The sequence below is a fragment of the Perca flavescens genome, chromosome 12, assembly GCF_004354835.1.
Source record: "Perca flavescens isolate YP-PL-M2 chromosome 12, PFLA_1.0, whole genome shotgun sequence".
NCBI classification, from domain to species: Eukaryota; Metazoa; Chordata; class Actinopteri; order Perciformes; family Percidae; genus Perca; species Perca flavescens.
Window position 1 is genome coordinate 31,197,939 of NC_041342.1, and position 18,536 is coordinate 31,216,474.

The following is an 18,536-nucleotide window of genomic DNA, read 5'->3' on the forward strand; positions in this document are numbered from 1 at the left end:
CACCATCTCTGCAGGCGAAAAAACTACTGGGTATCGAGCCTAAACCACAACACCTAGTGTGAAATGTACAGAAAACCAGAGGCGTCAAACAGACGCTGTGGTTTGTCGCTGCTTCCGTCTGGCCCTGTGCTGTTTTTCTGGGTCTCTTTCAGAAAATTTGCTGAAATTAGGAATTAGTTAGGAACATTAGTCAGCATTTTCAAGGTAGTTTAATTCAATTTTTTATAAAACTGGAACAGAGATAGCTTAAGTTCCTTCCTTTTAAACATTTAAAGGTGCAGTAGGTAAGCCTTATAAAACTAACTTTCTGTCATATCTGCTGAAACTGACCCTATGTTCCAGTAGAACTACATGAAGCAGGTCATTTAAAAAAGAAATCCAGCTCCTCTGGCTCCACCTACAGCCTGTAGTGCGATTTGCAAAAATCCACCACTCCCTGTTCAGATGCACCAATCACGGCCAGGGGGGGTGTCTTAACTGTGTGTCAATCATTGCTCATGCACACGCATTCATTCTCCCTTGTGGGGGGAGGGGCTTAAGAGACCGTTTTGGGCTTTAGCGGAAAGGGAACAACAACTGAGAAGTTGTTGATGGTAAAAGTCCTGGATCTTTACAACCCTACCTACGGCACCTTCTAAAAAAGATTTTCACCTCACTAGCACACTCTACAAATGTTGCAAATATAAGTTTTGCAGCCATTTGTTAATCTCACAACACTTTATTTAAGATTAAATAGTTCCTGGTGCCAAATAATTTCCTGTTCTGGGGAAAGTACTTTCTGATGCACCAGGAACTGCAGGGGTGGAAGGCTGTTTGTTAATTGTTGTTTTAAGGTATGTCTAAAAAGAAAGCGAGATAAGGAACACATCGAAGGAAGATTTAGGGGGCTTTCACACATGAAAGTCCGAACCAAGGTCCAGGACCAAGGTTTGTGTTTTTGCATTTGATCCGGTAAGTTTTGTTATGCAAGTTATGCCAGCGCACTAAAGACCTATACGTGACAATACTACGTCCTGTTGTCATCACATGCGCGAGCTGCGTCTCCCGACAGTTGTAACCGATTGGTTTGTAGACGGGCTTCCCCGTCCTCTCGTATCCTGTCTCGGTGTCTTGAGGAGTACTCTCACGTACACATAAGCACCGAGCTATTCCTTAAAGCTTCCCCGGTCTTATAACACAAAGATATTCTGCCAGAGCTTCCTGTATTTGGTCCGAAAGTCAATTCAATTTCAATTCAATTTTATTTATAGTATCAATTCATAACAAGAGTTATCTCAAGACACTTTACAGATAGAGTAGGTCTAGACCACACACTATAATTTAAAAAGACCCAACAATTCCAGTAAGTCCGAACCATCCAAAAAAATGCTTTCACACTAGAAACAAACCGGACCGTGGTTCACTTTTATCCGGACCGAGACCTAACTCTTTTGGTCGGACCAAATTTCGGCCGTATGGTCCGGACCAGGGTCCGCGGGAGGTTTCACACCTGTAATTTTGGTTTGGATCAAGCCGAAAAGTCCATAATATATGGACATAATGTTTACGTGGGGAAAAGGCAAATAATATTATATATATTATATAATATTTTATATATATATATATATATATATATATATATATATATATATATATATATATATATATATATATATATATATATTAATAAAACGATATTTTACGAATATCCAAAATCTAAGACAATATCTAGTCTCATATCATGATATTGATATAATGTCGATATATTGCCCAGCCCTATGGCTCATAGTCACTGGAAATACAGCATGTGGTCAAAAAGTGCAAAATACAAACTGAGGATTAAGACATACCTGCCAACTCTCCCGTTTTTCATGGGTTTCTCCCGTTTTTTAGCCTTATCTCCGGGGAAACTCCAGTCATTTGCATAGCCCAAACTCCTTTATAAATAATCGGACCAATGTGTTTGTCTAATGTTGACCAGTAGCCAGATCTTGTCTGATCTCTTGTTCACACAATCCACCATATACAATTTTCAACTCGTTTGTCACCTCAACCTGGCAACCTATAACCCACTTTTATCGGCTCGCTTTCGAGTCTGAACTTTCCGCGAAGCTTGCGCAGAGATCAACTGCGCAAGCTTCGCGGAAAGTTCAGACCCGAAAGCGAGCTGATGAAAAAGGCAGGTGAAGGCGGTGTTCCCACAAAGAAATCGAAATATAGCTGTAAATTTCAACAGCGTTGGGCGCAACAATTTGCATGCATCTACCTAGTCATATCGACAAATTTGTAGCGTTTGAAAAAAAGCAAATAAAGCCATCCATCAACTGGCAAAGCTCTAACGAAAGCTCAAATGACACTTGGCAGCACCAATCCTGATTTATGTTTTTTTTTTTTTTCTCATTCATGTTGAATGGATTGAAAGCTTACAAGCTTTTGCTCGTTGCTTGAGGTTTACATCTTTCCTAGGCTCTTGAAGCCACACGGTTAATTTGAAAAAATGACATTTTATTATTTAATTTATTAGCTTCTCTGCTGGTTTACAGCTGCCATCCATCTCTTTAACGACCCGTGTTGTGTGTTGCCCGGCCGTGCAGGTCCAGACTGGTGTAATCAGGGTCGTGGAGTGGCAGATGACTACGGGTGCAGTAGCACCTCGGAGGGCTCTCGTTATGTGTGTTGGGTGATGGTGATGCAACAGCCTGGCAGCACTAGAGCGCCCGTAAACACTGACAGACCCTGCCGAGGGCATAATGGCACATTACAATTCAATTCACTTTATTTTAGGGATCGACCGATACTGGTTTTTCAAGACCGATACCGATTTATTAGTAGTTAATGAAACCGGTATTTGGAACCGATATGCATTTACAGTGAAAATGAAAATCTTTCAATCCAAATTAAGATTTTGGAATGTTCCAAACTCCAACACAAGACTTTGTTTAAATGCTTTAAGCAATGATTTAATAAATGGGCGACTTGCCGGCCCAAAGTTGCAAGGGTGTTTTTTCCACTCACAGGTGCTAGGGGTGGAGCGAGACAACCACCATTCAACCCGAAAAAAGTCACATAACCATTCCAATGACTCAGTTAAAGTGATGGTTCGGAGTAATTTACCCTAGGGTCCTTTGCACCATGACCTCGAGCCAAACACCTCCCACCCCCAGAAGCTTTTTTCACCTGGGTCTAACATTGGGCGAGTTAGCGTAGAGTAGCGTTAGCCGCTGAATAGCTTAGCACAGGGCCTAATGGACCCATGTTTGTATCTCGTAAATGACCCCACTAATAATGCCCGAAATGATACCAAAGGTCTACACTAGTACAAATAGGTTATGCAATCATAAAACGATGGATTGGAAAGTTTGTAAGTACACCAGAAGTTTATGAACACTTGCCTGCTGGCTTCTGCTCTCTGCTGCTGCTGCCTGCAGTTAGACGAGTGCTTAGGGCCGTCTACAAATTACAACACCGAAAAGAGATGCAACAGAAATATGTATTAATTTAATGATTAAATAAGGTAATGTCTCCAAACTTACCTCAATTATTACTTGTCTCCTGCTAGTTATATTACAGCACTTACTTTAAAAAAATAAGTTAAATTAAAAAATATTTTTGTTGCATCTCTTTTCGGTGTTGTAATTTGTAGACGTCCCTAAGCACTCGTCTCACAGCAGCAACAACAACAGCAGAGAGCAGAAGCCAGCAGGCAAGTGTTATTTACATAAACTTGTGGTGTACTTACAAACTTTACAATCCATCGTTTTATGAGTGCATAACCTATATATACTATGTAGACCTTTGGTATCATTTCGGGCATTATTAGTGGGGTCATTTAAGAGATACAAACGTGGGTCCATTAGCCCCTGCGCTAAGCTATTCAGCTGATAACTCTACGCTAACTCTCCCAATGTTAGACCCAGGTGAAAAAAGCTTCTGGGGGGGTGTTTGGCTCGAGGTCATGGTGCAAAGGACCCTAGGGTAAATTACTCCGAACCATCACTTTAAGGTAAATTAAGCTAAAAAGAACTGCATAGTTCCCCTTTAATTCATCCATGATCCAAACTCTTCTCTAAGTCACAAACTTCTCTAAGTAGATCCTCAGAGATGTTTAAATGTATTTTGGCAGAACTATAGTGGGAGCTTTAAGTGGGAAGCAGCACTGAACTGCTGTGATGTTTCTGAGATACCGGGGCTCCATTTATTATGGAAACTTGTCACATTCCCTTGAATGTATTTGCATAAAGGCAGTTGATGGAAACTGTTTGACATGTTTATTTTGCCATAATTTTAGATAATTGCCTAAAACCAGCAGCGGATAGATATTTTGATACTAGTGCAGAAACCAGAACAGCAAATATTATTTTCTACAAAAGCATTTTTTTTTCCATATTTAACAAAGTAAGCCAAAGTTCTTAATATTATAATAATGGATTAGCAGTCCATCACCTTAACCACTCTGCCACCTTGTCTGAATTTTTATTACATATAACATGACTTTTTTAAATCACTTTTATGACATACGATATTATTGATTTTTGTAATAATTCTTTTCGACCTAGTATACTATGACTTTTGTGACATACTAAACTATGACTTTTTTCGACATATACTGCGACTGTTATTGACGTACTATATTGTGACTTTTTATCACTTTTCCATATATTATATTATGACTTTTTTATCACTTTTTTGATATACTATTGCTTCTTTACACTTTTTTCGACATACTATTTTAGGATCTTTTTATCACTTTATTCAACATACACCTCCCACCCCCCACCCCCCTCCCCTCTTCGCCGCCATGCCCCTGCACAAATCTCCCGTATTTTGAAAACCAAATGTTGGCAGGTATGACCTAACCGTATATAGACCATTTACAAATCTCACATTGTATCAAAGTTACTTGTCCTTGATTACTTTAGAAGTCACGCCCTGCTTTAATATGTTCTCATAAAGGTAGTTGTTGGGTTTTCTTTACATTTCCCTTTGCTGAAACTGGACACTTCACATCTCACACTATCGTCTTCTGTCTGGCTCTCTCTTTCAACTCTCTCTTCATCTCCGTGTCTTTCCGTTTTTATTCACAGTTTCATCGTGGCTCCTCATATCTAAGCTGTGCCTGGTCGCCGCCTTGACCACCAGAGGCCCGGTCGTTTTTTTTTTTATCCCTCTGCTGATGCTCTGCATCACGTTGTGTAACACGCCAGCCTGCAGCCGAGGGCTTTCCCTTTCCTCCTGCTAGATAAGGGATTATCCACGACGCCGCTGGGTCCCCTTGGAAAACCCAAGCCCTCAATCCCATCCCCGATTCTTTATCATCCCAGCCTCTGGCAGATGATGTAATAGTCTAGTGGAGAGAGCACGCGCTCAGAAAATATGCCTTTGCAGATGAGCAGCTGAGGAATATCAGTCAAACCTAGTGATCAGTTATCATGCATTAGGGTTGCAACGGTATTGGATTTTCCGCGGTAAGATAAGTCTCTGTGTTACACAATTATAATTATTATCATGATGACTGACTACGTTTACATGCACATTATATTCCCTGCTAGGCATTGTTAGGCTCTGCTAGGCACTGTTAGGCACTGCTAGGCACTGCTAGGAGAGGACACTAGTGGTGCGTCTCGGCATAGCCATTTAGCGGTGCGGGGTTTAAACACAACATAAACGTGAACCGCTGTCTTACATGAATATTTTTGCACATAAACTTAAAAAATTTAAAAATCGATATTGCGTTTTTGAAAATCGATACAGTAAAGCAGATTTTTTTCATACACCCCTAATTCCCACTAAGTTGTTTACATGGTTAATAAAAGAGAATATAACATTAATATTTCCGTATACATGCAGCCGTTTTCCACCGGTGCCAGATTTGTTTGACCGTACGAATACATCGTCCCTCTTTCATTCCTATACCCACCTTCTTGGAAAGGTCAGCGTTGTTGCAATGTTTGCGCATATCCAAAAACCTGTTGATATCCAAGTCTAATGTTTAAAAGTATGCGTTTTTCTCCTTCTGACCAGAGATGTGGGATTTTCTTGTAGGCATGCATCGCTACAATGACCCTTTCAAAGGAATAAAAAGAAAAAACTTAGTTTTTTTTGGTTAGATGTGCAGCTCTACACTAGTCCTTCCACAAAATAAGTGGTGGGTTTTTTCCCCCACGTGACCGAAGATTAGATTTTAATTTAGTGCCCAGAGTCAGCCATGAGAGCTGTCGATGCATCACTTGCAAGTTGTCGTTTTATTTTGAAAAGCACAACATTGGTGATTAGAAATTAGGCGTCTTTGAAGCTACTGCTGACGTGAACCCAGCATCCCCGGGTGAGTTCACAGGGACTCTGACACCAGTGCCTGGCCCAGCTTTGAGTTTTTAAGTCACGCCACCGCATTTTTTAGTTTTTTAGCTTTAAACTTTGGCCAAAGACCTTTTTAAGATGTTAATTCCCCCTAATTGGAGAAATCTTATTCTCAGCCCCAAGCAGGCCCCTTATTACACAATCATATGATCTGCACACATGACCCACACACATGGCCTTTTGTACCCCGCTCTTAAAGCCTAGATTAGTTTGATTTGAAGCGTTGCATAAGGGTTAAAGTTAGGCATTGAGTGCGGGGAATTAAACAACTTTGACACAAAAGTTTACGTAAAGTTGTTCCTCGTAGACAAATGTAAAGGTAAAAGAGGAAGGAAAATGCAAAATGTACAGAGCAAAAAAGTTTAAGCTCTGGAAGTGGCAGGTAGCCAGCAGTTGTGTGTCTTTAAAACATATTAAAGGCTTTTTGTTCTCTCTTTTTTTTTTTAACATCCTTCTGTTTTCTTAAATTATTAGTATCAACCAAATGTCTCTTCCAGTGTCTGTATCCAAGTTTAGGTGACAAATTTTTGTGTTAATTGGCCCGGTTTTTGTTGGTAAATGGCGCGATCACTTCCCGCTGCCTCAAGATAGCAATACGCCCAGAATGCACCTGAACACACCTCCCTGTAAGACCAGCACGCCCATGGGCGCACAGATGGGCGCAGGTGCATTTGCTATTTACATACCTACTGAAAAAAGCCGAAAATCGCCGTTTTGAATGGGAAAATGTCATCCAGGGTGAATCGCGTAGATCCGAATAGTTTTTATTTGGGGGGTCCGGTCCGAGACCCGGTGCTAATGGGATGATAATGTGGCTCTGTGTCTGCTGGATGAATTGTTTTCCCTTTATTACTTTATGTGGTGACTTTGTGTCTTTCAGTTTGACGTCTTTATGTCCCTTAGAGGCACAACATTGATTCTTGCAGGTATAAAGTTTGATCCCTATTCTTGTTCACTGTTTTCTCCTCTCCTCAGCCATCATGTATGTGATGGGAGCACTGGGCCCAGCAGCTGGCTACCTGCTGGGAGGAGTCCTCATCGGCTTTTACGTGGACCCCAAGACCGTGGTCAACATCGATCAAAGCGACCCCCGCTTCATCGGCAACTGGTGAGAACAGTCTGGCTGCTTTGGGCCAGTTCAAGTGTAACATAACATAAATAAAGACATTCCCTTCGCCAAAAATGAGTATTGGGACTCAGGGTACGTTTTTTGTCGCTGCTTATTTCTGAGAGTGAATCAAAAGTAGTCCACATTTTAAATTATAATGGCCCTCATTTATGAAACGTGCGTACGACCTAAAACAGGCGTACGACGGGCGTACGCCGATTCCTACGCAAAGCTCGGCATTTATCAATTTGGACGTGAGCGTAGGCTGCGATCAAATCTCACGTCTGGTCTGAACTCGTGTACGCAAGTTTCTGAGTCAGCGTGGCCTTGCAGCTTCACATCTCACACTTACATAATCAGCATATAATCAGTTTAACAGGAGAAGGAGAAGTCATCAGTTGATCACTTATCAGCAATGGCAGATCTTGCTCTTTTAGAAGACCTCTATGAGCCGGTACAATAGTGCACACGTACGCACACGTGCCACTCGCGCCATCGGATTGTTTAAGGGCAGATGGCTCGCATCAGTGGGGGGGGGGGACCCTATACACGGCAGAAAAAGTCTGCAACATTGTTTTAGCCTGTGGGGTTCTGCACAACATCTCGCAGGGAAACTGGGTGCCATAAATGTAGCGATGGAGCCAGATGAGCCGATGCCCAGAGAGCAGTGTCCAGAACAGCCCCAACTGAAGTAGACAGGATATTATTATTCCTCGCTTTTAAAAGGTAGCCTATAGTGTTATGTTTGGCAATGATATTCCTAGGCTACAGGAAACATGACGATGCACAACATTTTTATTTATTATTCAGGTTTTCATTTCTATGTCGTGAACGATTTATTTCCACCATTGACCGAGTTATTTCGGCTTGTTTTCCCAGCCCCTCTGCTGTCAGGAGACAGGGTCGGGGTGGTGGTCCAGCACGGGGGGGCGGAGGACACGCGCTCTCCCTCAGCTGTTGTCTCGTTCTGACTCATGAAAAAAAAACAAGAGTAAAATAAAAGACGCTGCATAAACTCCGCTACCGTGTGTTTATTTAAATATAGGTACACCATGTAGGCCTAAGAGATTGCAATAAGCCTGTATATTACTATTAGGACTAGGCTATAGAAAATGCGTCAAGGATGTATAAATTAAATAGGCTAAACTTCAGCCGGAGTCCGATTTACTACGGCAACACTGTTGACCGCATCAGTGATCTCTACAGCCTTTAATACCAGTTTTCAGGCTGCCAAATAGTACACACGTTAGTGCAAATGAACCTGAGATATCAGGGTTTCAATCTCCACCTCTGAAAAGTGCCGCTTCTCAGCCGGATTACGTCTCGCCATGTCGTAAATTGTAGTGGCGAGGCCTCAAAACCGAGAATATATTGGGGCGTGATATTTAAATTACGATTGTTTCCAGCCGCTGCATTTATCAATGTACGACCATTCTTACGCTCTGATTGGTGTGATACAAACGTTTAAGATGATTTCTGCGCTCATATCTGCGCTAGTTTCTACGTTAGCTTGATAAATTAGGGCCAGTGTGTGCAGGAAGCTTTACAAATCAAGAATCTAACCAGATGCAGAATCACTTTAAATACAGTACATCAGATGCATCTTTGCTCTTTAGGTCACCTTTTTTGTTTGTACATATTGTATATCCATCTGTACATCTGCTGCTGTGTATGAGACGTAGTTAGTTATCTATTTACAGCTCTCAGTGATGCCATCCTCTAACTGACAGCACAACTAGTGACTCACTAGCTAACCCGGTGGGCTTCCTACATGAATTATAAGCGATGATAGCAGGAAGAGGATGGATGAGTCTACCAGTGAGTTTGCACAAGCCTGGCGACAGTTTTTAAAATGTATTTGTTCAAAAGAAATGAGGCACAGCGATCAAATGATACCAAGCATGAACCGGCACATTGATATTACTCCAACTCTGAGCAACTCTCTGCTCCTTCTTAGGTGCTGTGAGCAAATCACTCCGCCCAATTAGCAGAAGTAGCAGTGCTTCGCCTTCTGAGAATATAGTTCCCAGTATGTATACGGTTAGAAGATGGCTGTGGGTCATGTGACCTTGTTATTTGCACACGCTGTGACTATACAAATCACAACATGTAAATAGGAAAATGTTGGTGTTATTTTTGTCACTTATTGGGAGCAGTAGGCTAGATGTAGCCGGTTACCTCCATGATCTGTGCTAAGCTAGGCTAGATGGAGCCGGTTACCTCCAGAATCTGTGCTAGGCTAGATGGAGCTGGTTACCTCCAGGATCTGTGCTAAGCTAGGCTAGATGGAGCCGGTTACCTCCAGAATCTGTGCTAAGCTAGGCTAGATGGAGCCGGTTACCTCCAGGATCTGTGCTAAGCTAGGCAAGATGGAGCCAGTTACCTCCAGAATCTGTGCTAAGCTAGGCTAGATGGAGTCGGTTACCTCCAGGATCTGTGCTAAGCTAGGCTAGATGGAGCCGGTTACCTCCAGGATCTGTGCTGAGCTAGGCTAGATGGAGCCGGTTACCTTCAGGATCTGTGCTAAGCTAGGCTAGATGGAGCCGGTTACCTTCAGGATCTGTGCTAAGCTAGGCTAGATCGAGCCGGTTACCTCCAGGATCTGTGCTGAGCTAGGCTAGATGGAGCCGGTTACCTTCAGGATCTGTGCTAAGCTAGGCTAGATGGAGTCGGTTACCTTCAGGATCTGTGCTAAGCTAGGCTAGATGGAGCCGGTTACCTTCAGGATCTGTGCTAAGCTAGGCTAGATGGAGCCGGTTACCTCCAGGATCTGTGATAAGCTAGGCCAGATGGAGCCGGTTACTTCCAGGATCGATATTTAATTTAAATCTTCCCCCGTCTTGTCCAGGTGGAGCGGCTTCCTGCTGTGTGCCGTGGCCATGCTGCTGGTCATCTTCCCCATGTTCACCTTCCCCAAGAAGCTGCCCCCCCGACACAAGAAGAAGAAGAGGAGGAAAAAGCTGAGCATGGACGACCTGTCCAGCGACGACGACGTCCTCAAGGAGAAGAGCAACAACAAGAGCCAGGCGGTCACCTCGTCCATGGGCTTCGGAAAGGACATCAAAGGTACCGACAATAGAGAACGTGGCGGCGTGTCGGCGAGAGCTGCGGATGTCACTGACGATGTTGGAGCGTCTCTCAGAGTTGTCCGTCTAACTCCTTTTTAACCCTTGCGTTGTCCTCGGCTCAAATTTCACCCATTTTCAAAGTTTTTTATATCAGAAATATGGGTTTCTTTCAACCACATTGCCCCAGAAATGCATGCATGTACATTGTATAGAACCCATACAACATATACTGTACATACATGCATCCATGTTCTTCGCAGGTAAAAATTAATGATTACATCCACTGAATTTTGGTGTATTTATTTAATTTCATAGCATTTGAAAAAACAGCATGCTGACCAAACTTTGACATAAACCAATCTGTGATTCACTCAACATCCTCTGATCTTAACTATTCTATTAGTCAAAATAATTCATATATCTGCTCTTTTTCAAACTCAAAAGTTAGGTATAATGTCATTTTATTAGGTTTATTTACCATGAATAAAAAAAAGCGTTGAAAAGAGGGACAAAAACGTTAAAAAAGCGCCAAAAACAGAAAAGGCGACACAAATGTCAGAAAAAGTTCCCAAGAAAAGTGCATTTTTCAATTTTGACCCAGTATGACAGGTTCATGAACGATGGTGAAGACAACACAAGGGTTCAAATAACAGAGTGTTAAATATGAGTTTATTATATATTATTAAATATTAAGTTTATTTAATTTGGTAAAAGTACAGTCACATGAACATTCAACAAACCTGCCCTGAACTTGTTTGGGTAATGGTCATTCATGGTTTGATAAAAAAAAGTAGAACTCCATTGATTATCTATATATGTCTATTAATTTGTTCTTTTTATTTTTATTTAAGACTTATTTTTTGAGAATTTTATGTCTTTATTTGTTAAAAGACAAGACATGTGGGGAAAGAGTGTAGGGAATAAGATGCAGCTATCAGCCGGATCGCCCATAAGCAGCTATTTTGTAATAATATTGTAGTAATAATAGTAAAAAAAAAAAAAAAAAAAGGCCAACATTTTCTAGTTCCAGCTTCTTTAATGTAATTATTGTCTGGTTTCCTCGGTCTTCGACACCAAACTGAATATTTTGGGGTTTTGGACCTAATTTATTAATCAAAGAAATCTTGATGTAGATCTTCTGCACTTTTCTATTAAAGGTGCAGTAGGTAAGACTTATAAAACTACTTTTCTGTCATATTTGCTGACACTGACCCTATGTTCCAGTAGAACTACATGAAGCAGGTCATTAATAAGGTAAAAAATAATCCATCTCCTCTGGCGCCACCTACAGCCTGTAGTGGGATTTGTGGGGTTTTTGGCTAAGTCTTGGATCTTCCCAATCCTACCTACAGCACCTTTTAACATGGATGTTAAGTGTAGAGTGTACTCTTCTCCCATATTTGAGTGGAAATCCACCACACAATGCTTTCATGATTCGGCCAGGACGGAGGGCACTGTCAGGAACAAAGAACTTCTTCACAACAAACCAAAATAAAATCTTAACTTTTCTCCCTGTCCCCCCATCTTGTCCTTTTCCTCTTGCAGACCTGCCCAAAGCGGCAGTGAGGATCCTGAGCAACGTGACCTTCCTGTTCGTCAGCCTCTCCTACACGGCTGAAAGCGCCATCGTCACCGCTTTCATCACCTTCATCCCCAAGTTCATCGAGTCTCAGTTTGGCATCCCGGCCTCCAGCGCCAGCATCTACACCGGTGAGCTCCATTACACCTAACATTGTTCTAGGCTTGTACACACCGGGGATGTTTTTTTTTTTCGTGCGATTAATTCACACATCAATACATTTTCCCAAACTGTTTTTATCACACGTACTTTCACACAGAACGCGATTATCACCAGTCCCTCCAGCGATCACATAATTCAGTGCATAATCAGTCAAAGTCTGCATATTTACCAGAGACTCTCCTTCCGTTCTTACCTTTCACAATAAAAGCCCTAGACATATGCTACACTGTTTTCCAGAGGGGAATTAAATTCACTGAGTATTTCGCTAAAAGGAAACTCAATAAAAAGTTTACAGTAGCTTAGTGTTAGCCTTTCCTGCTTCAGGGGGAGACGGGGCCAGGAACATTATTCCCCGTAACTCCGCTCAGCAGCCGGGGAAAACAAGACCGGACACCTCTGGTGGTTTTGAGGAGCTGCAGCATTTATTTGTGCTCAAAAAACTGCAGACTCTAGCTATTGTACAATCACTTCATATCGTCACCGCTAAACGTTAACGCTCCTCTGCTCCGATTGCTCTCTCTCGTCCGCTCACGCTGCATCTCCGTCACTTTCTCTCTCCTTTCAGCAGCCTGCCCAGACCGAACTCAAACTGTACCTCCGACGTGGCAGATGAGCTGGCGCGAATATCCGAAACTTGTATTGAAAACTGTCCAAAATTAGCATCGCTGCCGGTGTGAATAGTTTTGATGAGAAATGCGATTATTTCGTATTTTTCGCATCGCTTATTCATCACGCCCCCGGTGTGTAACAGCCTTCAAACACTCCAGTGAACCAGTCCACTCTGAAATCTTTGTCTCCAATAATCGTGATTTACAAACTTAAATGTGACGTTTCAAAAATAGGATTTATTTCTCATGAAACTCAAATTTGAGCACCTTAAAGACCGACTTGTTCTTTGCCTTCTCTATGAACGCCCTTTTAATATCTCTACAGCAGCACAGACAGGATGCAGACAGACCAGAATATTCCTACAAAACACAGGACTTCACTTTTCTGCCTGTTCAGCGCTGCTCTGATGTTTCTTATCTTAGCGCAGAGCTGCAAGCCAGCACACATTAATAATAAAGAAACTGCTGGTCTTCAAATGAAGGGGGCACCTGGGACACAGAGCACTGAGTGCATTACACACACATTTAGAAACACTAAGACACACACGCACTCACACGAATACAAGCACTTAATGCACTCTACATACACTCACAAGCACATGCTTAAAACAGGCCTGTAGCTACAAGCTCACACGCAGCACGTTAACAGGCTAACAAGGCATTATATATATATATATATATATATATATATATATATATATATATATATATATATATATATATATATATATATATATATATGATTTTAAAATAGCTTCACAACATGCTAGTATTCTAAAATGATAGACGTTACATTCAATAGTTGATTGTGCACAGCTCTTTCATTGTAAAAACAGACATATAGTACATATTGTTTTCTTTTTTTTTCTTATGACGTTCCTCATGACGAATGTTCATTTTAGTAAGTCCAGCGTAGTCCATTTGGAGATAAGGGTTGGATTAGCAATGAACGAGAAAGTGGCTGTAACTACAGTGTGCATTTTCATATCTGCTTGAAATTTCCCACAATCAACAAGAGTCAAGGCCTGAGGACACCTACAGGCCAAAATTGACTTTTGGTCATAGCGCCCCCCGCTGGCAACAGGAAATGCGCCTTATATGACAAACATCATCCGATTTACATGAAACTCAGAATGTGTGGTCTACATGTGATACTGAGACGCCCCCTATACTTTAACCACGTCCACTTACTCAGGCCACGCCCAGAATCGTTCAGAGTTGAGGCTCTGGACCTAAAACAACAAGCAAATAATCATAATACCTTTAAATCCTGGCGTCCACACTGCTTGTTTGTTTGGCTGCTCATATTATTCTTTGCTTAATGCAAAAGTTAAATCACAAAATAACATCCTCACCTTTTGGAAGAAATGATTTTGATTGCAAAGTGCAGCTCATCGTTAGTCACACTCGCTGGTACCATGACTCATCTAAACCTTCCACACAGAAAGCTGTTGCTATTGATGGCTGAAGTTTTTAAACACCAAACAAACCCAACCAAACAAATTTCATCCAACAAAATCTTCATTTGTATAGTTTTGGAAACCTTTTAGTCATACTTGCGTTGGTAAGATTTTGTCCAAAGACATTCCATCTTGGGAGTCCTTTTTTTGTTACCAAAAATGTTTTAGTGTTAGAGTTGCATAACTGTCTCAGCTGTAGGTGGAGTGGGCTGAAAGCCTGTGATTAAAACTGCCACTCATACATATATTTTCATTTTATGCCAGCCTTTTAATGGGTGAAATCGGAATGTTTCTTGAAAACCTGCGCACAGACTTGTAACGGTCACAGGGTTCCAGTTTAATATTAAGTACATTGCCGTTAAGGTTCTATGAAGGGCTTTCCTCGATTTAAAGAAAATCTTTGTCGACTAACATTCATACGATTTTGTGGACTAATCAATTAGTTCACTTAATCGGCAGGAAGGCTGGGTATCGCCAATGATTTCCCGATTCGATTCAGACATTTTCACACACATTTTTCGATTCGATACCAATCAGGTTAGGGAAATTTCAGTTATAATACCAATTTTGCTTAGATATAAAAGAGATTCTCAGAGAACTTCTGCTGTAAATTGTACTAAGCAAGTTCACTACATCTATCGTACAACGGCAGATAAAAAATGTCTGGATTTTCCTATTCAATATTCGATCACTCAAACAAAGATTGCTTTTAATCAGTTTTTTAACCCAGCTCTAATCGACAGATCTGTGCGTTTCGAGAGGTCGTTCAGACCAGATAATTGCCGTCCATTTACCTTCTTAAAACTGAGTTTCTCCACGAAGAAACATGCAAAGCACCACTTTAAATTGTGTGTTTATCAGAGATGTGCTGATATGTTTCTTGGAAGTAAGACATTCAGCATGAATAAGCCTAATGACTAAACCAAAAACTACCGATTAATCGACTAACCGTCAAAGAGAGGGCAGCCCGAGTATGACTGATTTGGTAGCTGCGGTTTGTAGTTCTATTCCCTTCGGCAGAAGAAGTATGATGTTGGAAATCATTTCGTCCCCTGGCATGTTAAGTATTCTGTCCATGGACTATGTACCAATAGCAGGAGGCCATGCTCCGCCTTTGCGCCTCGGTGCATAATAATTTGTTTTATTAAATTAGAGTTCTAATGACGCATCTGTCTCATCAGATTGGCCTCTCTTTTGATTGGACGTGCCTTACCCAGTCTGACTTTACCTGGAAAGACAGATCAGTCACTTTTCATTTAGCCAAGGAGTTTCTACATTTAATTAATTCAGCCTTTCCTTTGCTTGTCCGTTTACATTACACCACAACCGCACGGACAGAACTTTCTAGCACAACCAAGTTTTAATTGGTTTGGAAACCAAAATTACATTTTTCAAATGTTACTGTCTGTACCCAAGCATGGCCTCTCCTTAGGAGCATTGCACCAACTCGCTACCGTTTTTATCAACATTTAACGTACAGTTGAACATTTATTTTTTTAGAAAATAAGAAGTTAGTCCAATATTGTACATTTTGAAAAGGTCAGGAACTAGAATTTGCTTGAGGAAAAATGTTTGAATACACTGTGTATTAGTAATGGCAGTGGAACTCCAGACTGGATTGATAATGGCAGTAAACACTGATTTGCACAGGAAAGAACATTATTTAACACCTACCAGAGGCTCTACTCCCTTCAAGGCCACCCACACAAAAAATGTGTGCTGTCATGGTAATGTAATTTTCTTTAGGTCTTGTCTTGTTGTTGAAGAGATAGTGAAGACTGCGAATACCAGTTATACAATTTACAGATGATTCAATTAGTTGAGCTTGAAAGCAAACTATGACTTAGAATATCTGTAGAAGGATAATAAACAAACTTATTGGCTAAGAAAACAAGCTTGAGCTGTTTTGACACTTGGTAAAAAGAAATATAGTGTCAACAAACAACACACAGAGAGCGGAAGGTAATGTGCAAAGCCTGACATGTGTGCCAGATGTCAGGCTTTATCCTGTAAATGTATTTCCGTAGATCCAGGCTACTACTGCTCCAAAAATACAAGATGGAAGCTCTTCTGCTGTAAGTTATATTATATTGTGTTTTACTGAGAGGTGTTTTAAATATTTGGTCCATCCCATTTATGCCAATAAGGATAGACTACATATTATAAAGATGTCATACACATGAGTGTATCTGACATTGTCATAGAGAATGAAAAGAGGTTGCGGGCCATGTAATCAACCAATCAGAGACCATTCCCTTTAAAAGCCAGGCGCGTTTGGACCTTGGCGCATTGCTATTATGATGGAGGATTTGCACCCTAATATTTTTATTTGTAATCTTTTGCATGTTTGTGTGCTGCTGTGCGTCCCTGTGTGTGTAACAAGCATAGTGTGTGCGCGCTGTGCACGAGCCTAGGAGCATTTTACTAATGTTGCTGTTAAAATAACAATGAAATGCTGCGTTATTGACTTTAGACCAGGTTTTTGTTGGTCGAGATAACTCCTGTTATGATTTGAAACTACAAGTACGATTTAACTGAATTACATTCATTGTATATTTAAAATACAGTGATTTGTGGAGATTTTAAGCTACACACGGGACATAAAACTTGAGATATATTCTAATTTACCACATTTCTCTGCCCTGTCGCCTGTTTCTACATCATAATTTTCCAGTTTTATCTGACTGGACTTGCCGTGAGATGCTTTGAATAAAGACAGTATGTTATTTCACTTGCAGCATATGAAATAAATTTCTAATATGCAGCTTTTTTTTCTCTCCCCTCAGGTGTGATTATTGTGCCGAGCGCCGGCGTGGGCATCGTCCTGGGCGGCTACATCATTAAGAAGCTGAAGCTGGGAGCTCGCGAGTCGGCCAAGCTGGCTATGATCTGCAGCGGAGTCTCCCTGCTCTGCTTCTCCACGCTGTTTATCGTGGGCTGCGAGAGCATCAACCTGGGAGGAATCAACATCCCCTACACCACCGGGTGAGTGAGGAGGGGAAACTGTGAGCGGGAAATTCGGGGTGGAGGAGGGGGGTAGTGGGTTGTCACGCATAACTGCTGACGAGGAAGAACCACGTCCGTCTAGCGTCAAGGCCGTTCTGTGTCTTCTCTGAATCAAAAGATTTCGAGTGACGACAGCAATTCGGCTGTGGAGGACAGAGGGAGGCAGCCAAAACAAGTATAGAGGAGAGAAGGAGAAGATAAACCGATGCGGAGGAAGAGTTACAAAGATGAACACCCGCAGAGAATTATGAAAGAGGCTGAAAGAGAGAGGCCAGCTAGAGAAAGAGAGGTAGCCTCAGTGACCATTGTAACGTCATCGCAGCACATGAATAGTATGAATAGTACGTTTCTCCCTCTCTCGCTCTTTTGTCTGCCTTATTCTCTGCCTCTGTACAAGCCTGTTACGTTGATCCAGTTAAACACACTCCTGTTGTTTAAACCTGATGGATGTCCTCTCTCAAAGCCGCAAACTTCTTCCCCAACTCATTAAGATAAAGGTCATGAATATTGCTGGGTTTCCGATATGTATCATTAGTCTTGTTTATGTATTCTTAGATCAGGTATTAGAAAACCTTTCCTACTTTAGACTATATTTTATTAAGTATCGTAAACTAAGGTGTTTTGGTTTCTGATTTAAAATCATTTAGTCTTTGTGTTAAATGCAGAATCCCAGCGTTTAGTATTTAGGTAACGTTAGTCTACTGTTAGGTAGTAGCTGGCTTTAAAGGAGAAATCCGCCGCAAAATGAACCTAAGGGTTAATAACACATGTGTACCGAGTTGACCGTTCTCTGGGATATGTTTTCATGCTAATCGAATGGGACCAGTTTTAGCAAAAAAACGCTAATTAGCTTATAACGCTAGTCGTCGCGGCACGACTGCTCACGACTGTTTTCCCAAGATGGCGCCCGCCTGTATACGTGAACGCTACTGTCTTTATAAACTATCTTTTTAATAACCTGTATACTTACAAAGTTCTCAGTGCTTCGGCTTCTTTTTACATGCCCCGACGACTAGCGTTATAAGCTAATTAACGGTCTGCGCTAAAACCGATCAACTTCAGTTAGCATGAAAACATATCCCAGAGAACGGTTGACTCGGTACACATGTTATTAACCCCTAGGTTCATTTTTCCAAGACCGGGACGTCCAACTGTCTGCAGCTAAAGACACTGTGGCCATTGTCAAGTCGGAGTTGTCAGAGAAACTAC

At 41.4% G+C, this 18,536-nt stretch overlaps 1 protein-coding gene across 1 annotated transcript in view; it reads left to right on the plus strand.

Moving 5' to 3' along the window:
* LOC114566023 (solute carrier organic anion transporter family member 5A1) overlaps window positions 1–18,536 on the plus strand; it is a 44,132-nt gene that overhangs the window by 17,990 nt on the left and 7,606 nt on the right. The window contains exons 4-7 of the mRNA XM_028594365.1: window positions 7,312–7,444; window positions 10,293–10,510; window positions 12,058–12,222; window positions 17,108–17,306. Coding sequence (XP_028450166.1) covers window positions 7,312–7,444; window positions 10,293–10,510; window positions 12,058–12,222; window positions 17,108–17,306 — 715 coding nt within the window. The remainder of the gene's footprint in view (window positions 1–7,311; window positions 7,445–10,292; window positions 10,511–12,057; window positions 12,223–17,107; window positions 17,307–18,536) is intronic.